Genomic DNA, 15966 nt, shown 5'->3' with positions numbered 1-15966 from the left:
CAGCTGACAGACGCATCAATACCATACAAAACTGCACCTATCAACATGAAAAGACAAAAAAATTTGATCCAGACAAGACTAACACAGACAGCTTCGACATCTTCTACATCTTCCCCTGAGAAGGAACCTGGGGAGACAGATTTAACCAGTCTTCTTGAAAAAAAATTCAAAACAAAAGTCATAACCATGCTGATGGACTTGCAGAGAAATATGCAAGAACTAAGGAGAGAGAATACAGAAATAAAACAATCTCTGGAAGGACTTCAAAGCAGAATGTATGAGACACAAGAGACTATTAATGGACTAGAAAACAGAGAACAGGAATGCAGAGAAGCTAATGCAGAGAGAGATAAAAGGATCTCCAGGAATGAAAGAATTTTAAGAGAACTGCGTGACCAATCGAAATGGAACAATATCTGCCTTATAGGGGTACCCGAAGAAGAAGAGATAGAAAAAGGGAAAGAAAATGTCTTTGAAGAAATAATTGCTGAAAACTTCCCCAAACTAGGGGAGGAAATGGCCTCTCAGACCTCAGAGGTACACAGAACTCCCATGACAAGGGATCCAAGGAGGGCAACACCAAGACATAATAATTAAAATGGCAAAGATTAAAGACAAGGACAAAGTATTAAAGGCAGCCAGAGAGAAAAAAAGGTCACCTACAAAGGAAAACCCATCAGGCTATCATCAGACTTCTCAACAGAAACCTTACAGGCCAGAAGAGAATGGCATGATATACTTAATGCAATGAAACAGAAGGGCCTCGAACCAAGTATATAGTATCCAGCACGATTATCATTTAAATATGAAGGAGGGATTAAGCAATTCCCAGATAAGCAAAAGTTGAGGGAATTTGCCTCCCACAAACCACCTCTACAGGGCATCTTACAGGGACTGCTCTAGATGGCAGCACTCCTAAAAAGAGCACAGAACAAAATACCCAACATATGAAGAAGGGAGAGAAATAAAGAATCATCAGACCGTGTTTATAATAGCTCAATAAGAGAGTTAAGTTAGACAGTAAGATAGTAAAGAAGCTAACCTTGAACCTTTGGTAACCACAAACTTAAAGCCTGCAATGGCAATAAGCACATACCTTTCAATAATCACCGTAAATGTAAATGGACTGAATGCACCAATCAAAAGACACAGAGTAATAGAATGGATAAAAAAGCAAGACCCATTCATATGCTGCTTACAAGAGACTCACCTCAAACCCAAAGACATGCACAGACTTAAAGTCAAGGGATGGAAAAAGATATTTCATGCAAACAACAGAGAGAAAAAAGCAGGTGTTGCAATACTAGTATCAGACAAAATAGACTTCAAAATAAAGAAGGTAACAAAAGATAAAGAAGGACATTACATAATGATAAAGTGATCACTACAACAAGAGGATATAACCATTATAAATATATATGCACCCAATACAGGAGCACCAACATATGTGAAACAAATACTAACAGGATTAAAGGGAGAAATAGAATGCAATGCATTCATTTTGGGAGACTTTAACCCAACACTCACTCCAAAGGACAGATCCACCAGGCAGAAAATAAGTAAGGACACAGAGGCACTGAACAACACACTAGAACAGATGGACCTAATAGACATCTATAGAATTCTACATCCAAAAGCAACAGGATACACATTCTTCTCAAGTGCACATGGAACATTCTCCAGAATAGACCACATACTAGGCCACAAAAAGAGCCTCAGTGAATTCCAAAAGACTGAAATCCTACCAACCAACTTTTCAGACCACAAAGGCATAAAACTAGAAATAAACTGAACAAAGAAAGCAAAAAGGCTCACAAACACATGGAGGCTTAACAACATGTTCCTAAATAATCAATGGATCAATGACCAAATTAAAATGGAGATCCAGCAATATATGGAAACAAATGACAACAACACCACAAAGCCCCAACTACTGTGGGATACAGCAAAAGCAGTCTTAAGAGGAAAGTATATAGTAATCCAAGCATATTTAAAGAAGGAAGAAGAATCCCAAATGAATGGTCTAAGGTCACAATTATCGAAACTGGAAAAAGAAGAACAAATGAGGCCTAAGGTCAGCAGAAGGAGGGATATAATAAAAATCAGAGAAGAAATAAATAAAATTGAGAAGAATAAACAATAGAAAAAATCAATGAAACCAAGAGCTGGTTCTTCAAGAAAATAAACAAAATAGATAAACCTCTAGCCAGACTTATAAGAGAAAAAGAGAGTCAACACACATCAACAGAATCAGAAACGAGAAAGGAAAAATCACGACGGACCCCACAGTAATACAAAGAATTATTAGAGAATACTACGAAAACCTACATGCTAACAAGCTGGAAAACCTAGGAGAAATGAACAACTTCCTAGAAAAATACAACCTTCCAAGACTGACAGAAAGAAACAAAAAATCTAAACAGACCAATTACCAGCAACGAAATTGAATCAGTAATCAGAAAACTATGCAAGAACAAAACCCCTGGGCCAGATGGATTTACCTCAGAATTTTATCTGACATACAGAGAAGACATAATACCCATTCTCCTTAAAGTTTTCCAAAAAATAGAAGAGGAGTGAATACTCCCAAACTCATTCTATGAAGCCAAAATCACCCTAATACCAAAACCAGGCAAAGACCCCACCAAAAAAAGAAAATTACTGACCAATATCCCTGATGAACGTAGATGCAAAAATACTCAACAAAATATTAGCAAACCGAATTCAAAAATACATCAAAAGGATCATACACCATGACCAAGTGGGATTCAACCCAGGGATGCAAGGATGGTACAACATTCGAAAATCCATCAACATCATCCACCACATCAACAAAAAGAAAGACAAAAACCACATGATCATCTCCATAGATGTTGAAAAAGCATTCGACAAAATTCAACATCCATTCATGATAAAAACTCTCAACAAAATGGGTATAGAGGGCAAGTACCTCAACGTAATAAAGGCCATATATGATAAACCCACGGCCAACATCATACTGAACAGTGGAGAAGCTGAAAGCTTTTCCTCTAAGGTCAGGAACAAGACAGGCATGCCCACTCTCCCCACTGTTATTCAACATAGTACTGGAGGTCCTAGCCATGGCAATTAGACAAAACAAAGAACTACAAGGAATCCAGATTGGTAAAGAAGAAGTTAAACTGTCACTATTTGCAGATGACATGATATTGTACATAAAAAACCCTAAAGACTCCACTCCAAAACTACTAGAGCTAATATCAGAATTCAGCAAAGTTGCAGGATACAAAATTAACACACAGAAATCTGTGGCTTTCCTATACGCTAACAATAAACTAATAGAAAGAGAAATCAGGAAGACAATTCCATTCGCAGTAGCATCAGAAAGAATAAAATACCTAGGAATAAACCTAACCAAAGAAGTGAAAGACCTATACCCTGAAAACTATAAGACACTCTTAGGAGAAATTAAAGAGGTCACTAACAAATGGAAACTCATCCCATGCTCCTGGCTAGGAAGAATTAATATTGTCAAAATGGCCATCCTGCCCAAAGCAATATACAGATTCAATGCAATCCCTATCAAACTACCAATAGCATTCTTCAATGAACTAGAACAAATAGTTCAAAAATTCATATGGAAACACCAAAGACCTCAAATAGCTAAAGTAATACTGAGAAGGAAGAATAAAGTGGGGGGGAATCTCACTCCCCAACTTCAAGCTCTACTACAAAGCCACAGTAATCAATACAATTTGGTACTGGCACAAGAACAGAGCCATAGACCAATGGAACAGAATAGAGACTCCAAACATTAACCCAAACATATATGGTCAACTAATATTCGATAAAGGGGCCATGGACATACAATGGGGAAATGACAGTCTCTTCAACAGATGGTGCTGGAAAAACTGGACAGCTACATGGAAGAGAATAAAATTGGATCATTGTCTAACCCCATACACAAAAGTAAATTCGAAATGGATCAAAGACCTGAATGTAAGTCATGAAACCATAAAACTCTTAGAAAAAAACATAGGCAAAAATCTCTTAGACATAAACATGAGTGACCTATTCTTGAACATTATCTCCCCGGGCAAGGGAAACAAAAGCAAAAATGAACAAATGGGACTATATCAAGCTGAAAAGCTTCTGTACAGCAAAGGACACAATCAATAGAAGAAAAAGGTATCCTACAGTATGGGAGAATATATTTGTAAATGACGGATCCGATAAAGGTTTGACATCCAAAATATATAAAGAGCTCACACACCTCAACAAACAAAAAGCAAATAATCCAATTAAAAAATGGGCAGAGGAGCTGAATAGACAGTTCTCTAAAGAAGAAATTCAGATGGCCAACAGACACATGAAAAGATGCTCCTCATCGCTTGTCATCAGAGAAATGCAAATTAAAACCACAATGAGATATCATCTCACACCAGTAAGGATGGCTACCATTAAAAAGACAAACAACAACAAATGTTGGCGAGGTTGTGGAGAAAGGGGAACCCTCCTGCACTGCTGGTGGGAATGTAAATTAGTTCAACCACTGTGGAAAGCAGTATGGAGGTTCCTCAAAATGCTCAAAATAGAAATACCATTTGACCCAGGAATTCCACTTCTAGGAATTTACCCGAAGATTGCAGCACTCCAGTTTGAAAAAGACAGATGCACACCTATGTTTATCACTGCACTATTTACAATAGCCAAGATAAGGAAGCAACCTAAATGTCCATCAGTAGATGAATGGATAAAGAAGATGTGGTACAAACACACAATGGAATATTACTCAGCTATAAGAAAAAACAGATCCTACCATTTGCAACAACATGGATGGAGTTAGAGGGTATTACGCTCAGTGAAATAAGCCAGGTGGAGAAAGACAAGTACCAAATGATTTCACTCATATGTGGAGTATAAAAACAAAGAAAAACTGAAGGAACAAAACAGCAGCAGAATCACAGAACCTAAGAATGAACTAACGGTTACCAAAGGGAAAGGGACTGGGAGGGTGGGAAGGGAGGGATAAGGGCAGGGAAAAAGAAAGGGGGCCTATGATTGGCATGTATAATGTGTGGGATTGCATAGGAAGGGATGTGCAGCACAGAGAAGACAAGTGGTGAGTCTACGGCATCTTGCTACGCTGATGGGCAGTGACTGTAATGGTGTTTGTGGGAAGGGACTTGGTGAAGGGGGAGCCTAGTAACCATAAAGTTCTTCATGTAATTGTAGATTAATGATAATAAAATGAATTTAAAAAAAAAGAATACGAGGGAGATGAGGTTAAGTACTTCTGACGTTCTTTATGTTATAAAATGACTATTTTTTTGAAAAATTGTTTCTTACCTATAATATGAGGTCTTATTAATCAAAACCACACCAGAAGTTCATCATTTCAAACCTTTCTTGACCAACACAGAAAATGTTCTCTATCTCCTCTTAATTACTGGAATTTGGTCTGTATGGATCATTTGAGAATTGATGTAGTCTTACAACATCTTATCTGGTGCCTTAAACTGCCATGTGAATCCTTTATTCTAATTTATCTCAAAATTTTAGTTTTTTCCCTAAGATGATGGTAAGTAAGACCCTTAGGTATCTTACGTTTTAAATGTCTTATCTTTTACCAGTTCCTAGCAAAGCAATCTTATATATGATGTCTTTTAAAACATGTTAATTTCACTATATTAACAAAGTCATTGAGTTAGTAATTATACATATTTTACTTAGAGTAAGAAGAAAATGAGCTAGAATATTTGAATTTCCAAAAATGTAGATTGTATATATATACTGATTATACTAAAACTGTTTTTAAATCACAAGCAAACATTTATAAAAGGCAGCGAAAATCATATGCAATGGAAATACAGGTAAAGTGATCCAAGATACACAAACATATTATAACTAATCTAATCTCCAATTTTACATGTACTAATGTAATGTACAGATAATAAGAACTCTAATGGTAAGAATTAGTACACTCCTAAAGGTATAAGAAAATAGTGATGCAGGTGCCTATTTTTTGAAAGGAAAATATAAAACTGCATGCATTATCAGTCTTACAATGAATAGAAGAAAAAAAGTACTTACCTTAATTTTAAAATACTTGCTAACACTTCTTAGATTATTGAAAAATAATTTTTCAAAGTTACTGATACACATTTAACCTTTGTTTATATAGAACAGACAGGAAATGTGTTTCTGGTGAAAAAAACGGTTTTATATTTTGTGACTTTTCAGCTACTTAGACTGGATAAAGGAAATTATATTTCCTCTGATAAGTAAAAGTAGAGTTTAAAAGAAAAAAGAAAAGAAAAGAAAGAATAAAGTACTCAGGAATAAATTTAACAAAAGAAATACAATTTATACTCTGAAAACTATGAAACATTGTTGGAAGAAATTAAAGAAGAACTAAATAGAATTTGTTGAGACAGGATTAAAGATGGTAGCATGAAAGGTGAGACAGAGGCTTCCTCCTAAAACTGCATATAATACAAAAATATAATTAATACAACTTATCCTGAAAGAGCAACAGGAAAGAGGATGGTGTCAAACTGCATACACCTGGAGAAAAGAACAGACCTCATGGAACAAGGTAACATACCAAAGCTGTGGCCTGGCAGGAGCCAAGCCCCTCTCCCACCCCAGGTCACCAGTGGGAAGAAGAGAAATGGAACAGAGAGGGAGTGGAGGCCTGGAACTGCTGAATACCTAACTCTGGAGATCTGCTCTGGCAGCACAAACCTACATTTCATGGTGCTTGCATGGTAATCTCGTGATTAGGGGGTTGGAAAGCTAAGAGAGGCAGAATTCCTGGAGAGACTGAGATTCCAGCTGCTAGTGGAAAGCAGGGATCCATATCTGGCTGCTCTGGAACAAAAGAAAGGCAGGCAGTTTGAGAGACTTCCTAAAAGCAAGAGGGCTGCTAAAGGGGCAAGGATTGCACAGAGCTTACTGCTCAGGAGAAAGAACAGGTAGACAAAATTGTCCAGGTGCACTCTGCCCAGCAGGTTGGGAACTTTCACGATCTTCAGGTGCTCCAGCTCCCTGGCTGACTACACAGCTCCAAGGACCACCTCTGTGATATGCAGCCTACTGTGCCATTCTGCCAGCCAGCCCCACCTGGCTCGCAAACCGGCAAAAGGTACCCCTTGGAGTTAGGCCAGCCAGAGGGAAGCACTGTCTACAGCAACTATAAATGCAAAGCATAGAGGCTTATACCTGTGTGCTCAGCCCATAGGCATAGGTTCTGGCAGTGGAGACAGGCATAGGAGCCGGGAAGAACGGAACAGATCTTGCCTCACCCCAGGCACCAGTACCGCTCCCCGGTGACCTGACATTGCTTCACTTCTGGACACTAGAGGTCGCCATATACAAATATGAAATGCCAAAGGAACCCGGCTCAAAGTAAAATTATGAATACAACACCTGAGAAAGACCCAAATGAAATCAACCTCATGAATCTTCCTGAAAGGGATTTCAAAATAAAAATAATTAACATTCTCATGGAGGTACAGAAAAATATTCAAGAACTCAGGAATGAATTCTGGTTGGAGATCCAATCAATATGGAACACAGTATCAGAAATGAAACATACAATGGAAAGTTTAAAAGGCAGATTAGATACAGTGGAGAAGACGATAAATGAAATAGAAATTAGAGAATAGGCATACAAAGAAGCTGAGGCACAGAGAGAAAAAGGATCTCTAAGAATTAAAGAATATTGAGAGAACTGTGCAACCAATCCAAACAGAACAATATTCGCATTATAGGGAAACCAGAAAAAGAAGAGAGAGAAAAGGATAGAAAGTGTCTTTGAGGAGGTAATTGCTGAAAACTTCCCCAATCTGGGGAAGGAGATAGTCTCACAGGCCATGGAGGTGCCCAGATCTCCCAACACAATGGACCCAAGGAAGACAACACCAAGACATATAGTAATTAAAATGGCAAAGTAAGGACAGACTATTAAAAGCAGCCACAGAGAGAAATAAGATCACATAAAAAAGGAAAGCCCATCAGGCTATCATCAGACTTCTCAGCAGAAACCTTACAAGCCAGAAGGGAGTAGCATAATGTATTTAATGCAATGAACTACAGAAGGGCCTCAAACTAAGAATATTTTATCTGACAAGATTATCATTTAAATTTGAAGGAGGGATTAAACAATTTCCAAATAAGCAAAAGCTGAGAGAATTTACCTTCTACAAAGGGTCTCTACAGTGTATTTTGGAGGGTCTACTATACATGGTAGTGTTCCTAAGGTTTAATAGCTGTCACCAGAGGTAATAAAACCACAGTAAAGTAGAACAGTTAATTAGTAAGCAAATGTTAAATTAAATCAACTATCCCCAAAGTCAATCAAGGGATAGACAAAGAGTACATAATATGATACCTAATATATAAAGAATGGAGGAGGAAGAAAAAGGTGGTGAAAAAAAAAAAAGAACCTTTAGATTGTGTTTGTAGTAGCATACTAAGTGAATTAAGTTACACTCTTAGATAGTAAGGAAGTTAACCTTGAACCTTTGGTAAACACAAATCTAAAACCTGCAATGGCAATAAGTACATACCTATCGATAATCACCCTGAATGAAAATGGTCTGAATGCACCAATCAAAAGACATAGAGTCACTGAATGGATAAAAAAACAAGACCTGTCTATATGCTGCCTACAAGAGACTCACTTCAAACCCAAAGACATACACAGACTAAAAGTAAAGGGATGGAAAAAGATATTTCATGCAACTAATAGGGAGAAAAAAGCAGGTGTTGTAGTACTTGTATCACACAAAATAGACTTTAAAACAAAGAAAGTCATAAGAGACAAAAAAGGACATTACATAATAATAAAGGGGTCAATGCAACAAGAAGATATAACCATTATAAATATCTATGTGCCCAACACAGGAGCACATACATATGTGAAACAAATACTAACAGAATTAAAAGGGGACACAGAATGCAATACATTCATTCTAGGAGACTTCAACACTCTACTCACTCCAAAGGACAGATCAACCAGACAGAAAATAAGTAAAGAGACAGAGAACAACACATTAGAACAGATGCACCTAACAGACATCTACAGAACTCTTCACCTAAAAGCAGCAGGGTACACTTTCTTCTCAAGTGCACATGGAACATTTTTAAGACTACATCATATACTAGGTCACAAAAAGAGCCTAGGTAAAGTCAAAAAGATAGAAATTGTACCAACCAGCTTCTCTGAACACAACAGTATGAAACTAGAAATAGATTATGCAAAGAAAATGAAAAAGCCCACTAACACATGGAGGCTTCACAACATGCTCCTAAATAACCAATGGATCAATGACCTAATAAAAACAGACATCAAGCAATATACGGAGACAAATGACAATAATAATTCAATACCGCAAAAATCTGTGGGACGCAGCAAAGGCCATGCTAAGAGGGAAGTATACTGCAATATAGGACAACCTCAGGAAAGAACAATAATCTCATATGAACAGTCTAAACTCACAATTAACTAAACTAGAAAAAGAGGAACAAATGAGGCCCAAAGTCAGTAGAAGGAGGTACAGAATGAAGATTAGAGCAGAAATAAATAAAATTGAGAATAATAAAAACAAACAGAAAGAATCAATGAAACCAGGAGATGGTTCTTTGAGAAAATAAACAGAATCGATAAACCTCCAGCCAGACTTATCAAGAAAAAAAGAGAGTCTAAACACGTAAAGAGAATCAGAAATGAGAAATGAAAAATCACTACTGACACCACAGAAAGACAAAGAATTATTAGAGAATACTATGAAAAATTATACGCTAACAAACTGTATATCCTAGAAGAAATGGACAACTTTCTAGAAAAATACAACCTTCCAAGGCTGATCCAGAAAGAAACAGAAAATCTGAACAGACCAATTACTAGCAACGAAATTGAACTAGTAATCAAAAAACTACCTAAGAACAAAACACCATACCAAATGGCTTCACCACTGAATTTTATCAAACATTTAGTGAAGACCTAATACCCATTTTCCTTAAAGTTTTCCAAAAAGTAGAAGAGGAAACTCATTCTATGAGGCCAGCATCATCACCCTAATACCAAAACCAGGCAAAGACACCACAAAAAAAGAAAATTACAGACCAATATCCCTGATGAACAGAGATGCAAAAATACTCAACAAAATATTAGCAAACCAAATTCAAAAATACATGAAAAAGATCATCCATCATGATCAAGTAGGATTTATTCCAGGGAAGCAAGGATGGTACAACATTCGAAAATTCATCCACATCATCCACCACATCAACAAAATCAAGGACAAAAACCACATGATCATCTCCACAGATGCCGAAAAAACATTCAACAAAATTTAACATCCATTCATGATAAAAACTCTCAAAACAATGGGTATAGAGGGCAAGTACCTCAATATAATAAAGGCCATATATGACAAACCCAAAGCCAACATCATACTTAACAGCAAGAAGCTGAAAACCTTTCCTTTAAGATCGGGAACAAGACAAGGATGCACACTCTCTCCACTTTTATTCAACATAGTTCTGGAGGTCCTAGCCACAACAATTAGACAACACAAAGAAATAAAGGGCATCCAGATTCATAAGGAAGAAGTTGAACTGTCACTGTTTGCAGATGACATGATATTGTACATAAAAAACCCTGAAGAATCCACTCCAAGACTACTAGATCTAATATCTGAATTCAGGAAAGTTGCAGGATACAAAATTAATACACAGAAATCTGTTGCATTCATACACACTAATGATGAACTAGCAGAAAGAGAAATCAGAAAAAACAATTCCATTCACAATCACATCAAAAAGAATAAAATATCTAGGAATAAACCTAACCAAGTGAAAGACCTATACTGTGAAAAGTACAAGACACTCATGAGAGAAAGTGAAGAAGATACCAATAAATGGAAACACATCCTGTGCTCATGGATAGGAAGAATTAATATTGTCAAAATGGCCATCCTGCCTAAAGCACTCTACAGATTCAAAGCAATCCCTATCAAAATACCAACAGCATTCTTCAACAAACTAGAACAAATAGTTCTAAAATTTATATGAAGATCCCGAATAGCCAAAGCAATCCTGTGAAGGAAGAATAAAGCAGGGGGGATTACGCTTCCTGACTTCAAGCTCTACTACAAAGTCACAAAGTAATCAAGACAATTTGCATAAAGCATGGAACAGACTAGAGAGCCCAGATATAAACCCATGCATATATGGTCAATTACTATACGATAAAGGAGCCATGGACTTACAAATGGGGAAATGACAGCCTCTTCAACAACTGATGTTGGCAAAACTGGACAGCTACATGTAGGAGAATGAAACTGGATTACTGCCTACCCCATACACAAAAGTAAACTTGAAATGGATCAAAGACCTGAATGTAAGTCATGAAACCATAAAACTCTTAGAAGACAACATAGGCAAAAATCTCCTGAATATAAACATGAACAACTTCTTCCTGAATGCATCTCCTCGAGCAAGGGAAACAAAAGCAAAAATGAACACATGACACTACAACAAACTAAAAAGCTTCTGTACAGCAAAGGACACCATCAGTAGAACAAAAAGACATCCTACAGTATGGGAGAATATATTTGTAAATGACATATCCGACAAGGGGTTAACATCCAAAATATATGAAGAACTCACATGCCTAAACACCCAAAAAGCAAATAACCCAATTAAAAAATGGGCAGAGGATATGAACAGACACTTCTCCAAAGAAGAAATTCAGATGACCAACAGATACATGAAAAGATGCTCCACATCACTAATTATCAGGAAAATGCAAATTAAAACCACAATGAGATATCACTTAACATCAGTTAGGATGGCCAGTATCGAAAAGACTAAGAACAACAAATGCTGGCGAGGATGTGGAGAAAGGGGAACCCTCCTACACTGCTGGTGGGAATATAAGCTAGTTCAGCCATTGTAGAAAGCAACATGGAGGTTCCTCAAAAAACTAAAAATAGAAATACCATTTGACCCAGGAATTCCACTCCTAGGAATTAACCCAAAGAATATAATTTCTCAGATTCAAAAGACATATGCACCCCTATGTTTACTGCAACACTACTTACAATAGCCAAGATATGGAAGCAACCTAAGTGTCCATCAGTAGATGAGTAGATAAAGAAGAGGTGGTACATATACACAATGGAATACTATTCAGCCATAAGAAAGAAACAAATCCTACCATTTGCAACAACATGATGGAGCTGGAGGACAATATGTTCAGTGAAATAAGCCAGGCAGATAAAGACAAGTACCAAATGATTTCCCTCATTTGTGGAATATAACAATGAAGCAAAACTGAAGGAACAAAACAGCAACAGACTCACAGACTCCCAAGAAGGGACTAATGGTTACTAAAGGGGAGAGATGAAGGAGGGTGGGTGGAGAGGGAGGGAGAAAGGGACTGAGGGGTATTATGATTGGCACATATGGTGTGGGGGGGGATCATGGGGAAGACAGTGCAGCACAGAGAAGGCAAATACTGACTCTGTGGCATCTTAGTATACTGATGGGCAGTGAATACAATGGGGTATGCAGGGGACACAATAATATGGGTGAATGTAGTAACCACATGGTTTTTTCATGTGAAACCTTCATAAGAATGTATATCAATAATACCTTAATAAAAAAAAAGAAATTATAGCAAGTACTAATTCAATTTAAAAATTGAGAATATGTATTCCTGAAAAAGGGGAGAGAACTAAGTATTTATAAAATACAACTTGAAGGACAACCTAACAAATCATTTCTTTTCAATTTATTAAAAAATTTTATTTCCTGTGACTTTACAGCAAGTTCATTTTGATTTTATATGTTGAATGAGAATTAAAAGAAAAATCCTATTTCCACTATATCAAATATACAAAAGCTCTGTGGAGGTGGGGTAGAGACCAAGTAAGAAGACCCTACCTCCATCATTACTAATTTATCAGGATACGCCAGATCTCCAGGAGCTGGTTTGTAGCCCATGATGTCTGTCTGAATGTAGATGTGGGTTCGGTAGACAAGTCGCTCTTGTACATCTTCCAACATTTGTTTTACTCCAGCTGCAAATGCTCCCAGTTGTTCAGCTGATTAAAAAAGTGCAGTAATTCTTTTAGATTTAGAAAATTACTTTCTTTGAACTAGCAAAAATATTACTACATTGTCTAGTAATAGTATGAACAAATTTGGCTTCAGGGACTGTAGTTGTATTCTCTTTCAGTATGATTCAATGACCTTAGAAAAACTTAATGAACATCTTTCAATTTCCTCAAATTTAAAACTGAGGAATAAATTTCCACTTATACCTTTCCTCCTGGGACTCTATGAAATTATTTCTACTATTAATATGAATAATAAAATATGCTTTAAGCTATTATTAATAAAGAGTGCTTTAAGCTTTTTAACATTTATCTCATATTGCTTCAGACCAATCCTGAGAGACAACTAAGGCAGCTTATTAATTGGGTAATCATCCCCATTTGACAAATAAATTGAATCCCACAGATATTAATGACTTGTTAATGAAAAACTTGTTAACATTTTCACAAAGAAAGATGAGTAAAAATATGAGATATGAGCTTATATAGAGCATCTTCATTTCTAAGATGCCATCGATGCTAAGACACACCAGTAATTCAGTAACAGCTTTCCAAAAGCTGAGAGTCAGAAACAACTACTCAATCGTATAAATACTCACATTAATTTTTAAAATCATCTTTAATTTGGAGGCCTTAAAATGTGTCTCTTAGAATGAACTAAAAGCAATGGAATAAGAAACTTGGGAAGAGTAACAAACCTGTAGTGTTTCCTAAGGAAAGTCAAAGTGAGGACAATAACCTCTGCCAGTAAAATGACAACTTGAAGGGTATTTTTTTAAAGTACCTAAGTATCATTAAGAAAATCATGTTTGCTATGACAAATCTAATATTGAGGAATATATTACATGGATAAAGTAGAGCTTTCCATAGAATTTCTTTTATTTCTAATTTCAAAAAAGATGAATCATTACTATGTACACATACTAAAATAATTCCTGTTTTTTAGTCAAAAGTATGCAATATAGTTAATTACTTTATGTATTCTGGTAACAGTATACTAGGAATGCCTAACCCAAAACTGATAGTTCTCTCTGGATTTCAAATGCCAGAAAGAAAAGTTAACTATAATGGTATTATTACTAATTTTTCCTAGATTGTAAATTTCTTTCCCCATTTAATTTATACCTTTAGTCAAAGAATAAGGTACATCTTGATTCAAAAATGGACAAAGCATCAACCTAGGCATCAAAAATATTAAATTTATAGGTAGTGGGGAGGGGGAGAAGGAACTAATCTTTTCCAAATTCACTGAATCCCAGATATAAGTTAAAAGACCTTTGAAAATGATCACTTCTGATTATCGTTTACCATTGTTCTGCACATGATCTTCAAGCACCTCATTTTTAAGAATCCCACAAAGTTCCGATAGAGTCTCTAAATGAATAACATGAATGATCAATGGTCTGAAGACATCATACAATGAAACACACAGTTTCTCCAAAAGTTCACTAAAATGAAAGAATAAAATAAGGGTATTAGCAGTAATCTTTTCAGGACTTTCTAATAGTTTAAAAGGCCATCTCTGATTTCTTCTAGCCAATAAAAATATTAAAAATCTACTGGAAAATAGTAAGTAGGAATATTATATAATGAGAAGTGAAAGGTTAAAAGTAATTCTGTAAAGTGTTTTTGCTGTAAAAGCTCAAAATCAATAAGCAAGCCTCAGCAGACAATTCAAATTAGCTGCCCCCAGCCAAATGTCAATTTATTACAACTTTTCCTTATTTCAGCAATAATTCTGTACATGTCCTTTCAAAGCAATGAAAAATATTTCAATAGACTTAATTATCCTTTGATATTCTACATCACTGTGGCTCAAATAGCAACATTCTTCTCAGGAAAGAGTTTCAGAATTTTTGAATACTTACAGATTTCAATAAACAAAACTCAAAGTACTTTAACAATTACAAGTATTTTGACAATTTAAAGTAATTGAAAAGAAAAATTAGGATGTCTATATTTCTCCATATTGTCAAAAGTACTCTTCTACATATAGTATTTCATCAAAAATGAGCAACCCAGTCAAAACCATATGACACATTTGTCTCTTCCCCATTACCAGAAGCACTATCTTGGAATCTTTCTAAGAGTCAAAATTGACAACAAAACTAACAAAACTGAGGATCAGAAAGACAATTTGAGAAAAATAAGGAAAAGGATATTAAATAGTGTCTATATTTTTAAATGTCTTTCATTAGAGTCATAGAATTTTTTAACTAGGAGGAATTATTATACTTAGTGGAGATAAAGGGATCTAGTTCATATATACTGCATAGGGATATAGTGTGTGTGTGTGTGTGTGTATATATATATATATGTTAAATATACATATAATTAGATATAAGTACATATAACTAGACATGTGTGTGTGTATATATATACATACATAGATATATGTGTGTGTATACACACACACATAACCATAAGGGATATGGTTTATTCCCAAGACTTATTTCCCTACACAGGATTCTTACTATCATATCATATCACCTCCGTAATTGTTATAATATGACAGCATGTTAGCCTTTAAACTGCACAATTTTAAAATAACCACTCTCCCACCCAATAATATTCTGTTCACATACCTGCAAAGGTAAAACTCTACAGTTAATTTTAGAATACTCCTAAAATATAATAAGCCATTACGATCATTAACAAATTAAATCTTAAAAACAAGTGTTAGACTCCATGTACCACCTACTCTAATTTTGACGTTGGTTTTGTGAAAAATTCATTGTAAAGCTGGTGCTCGTCCTGACATACATGGACCATAAAGGCACAGCCGCTGCGAATCTGCAGGAAATAAACAACACCACCTACAGTTAAAGACACACAATTCACTGTTGATAAAATAAAG

At 35.9% G+C, this 15966-nt stretch overlaps 1 protein-coding gene across 4 annotated transcripts in view; it reads right to left on the bottom strand.

Annotated features, from left to right (window-relative positions):
- COG3 (component of oligomeric golgi complex 3) overlaps positions 1-15966 on the bottom strand; it is a 70705-nt gene that overhangs the window by 33589 nt on the left and 21150 nt on the right. For all 4 annotated transcript variants that reach the window (XR_012121073.1, XM_073212600.1, XM_073212599.1 and 1 more), the window contains 3 exons: positions 15811-15902; positions 14418-14557; positions 12937-13097 (listed from right to left, as the gene is read on the bottom strand). Coding sequence is in view for 3 of the 4 variants with exons in the window: in XM_073212600.1 (XP_073068701.1) it covers positions 12937-13097; positions 14418-14557; positions 15811-15902 (393 nt within the window). In the remaining variant the exon portion in view is untranslated. The remainder of the gene's footprint in view (positions 1-12936; positions 13098-14417; positions 14558-15810; positions 15903-15966) is intronic.

Source organism: Manis javanica, chromosome 9 (assembly GCF_040802235.1).
Source record: "Manis javanica isolate MJ-LG chromosome 9, MJ_LKY, whole genome shotgun sequence".
Lineage (NCBI taxonomy): Eukaryota > Metazoa > Chordata > Mammalia > Pholidota > Manidae > Manis > Manis javanica.
Note: the sequence above shows the minus strand (reverse complement) of the source record. Positions and strands in the feature narration are given on the sequence as shown.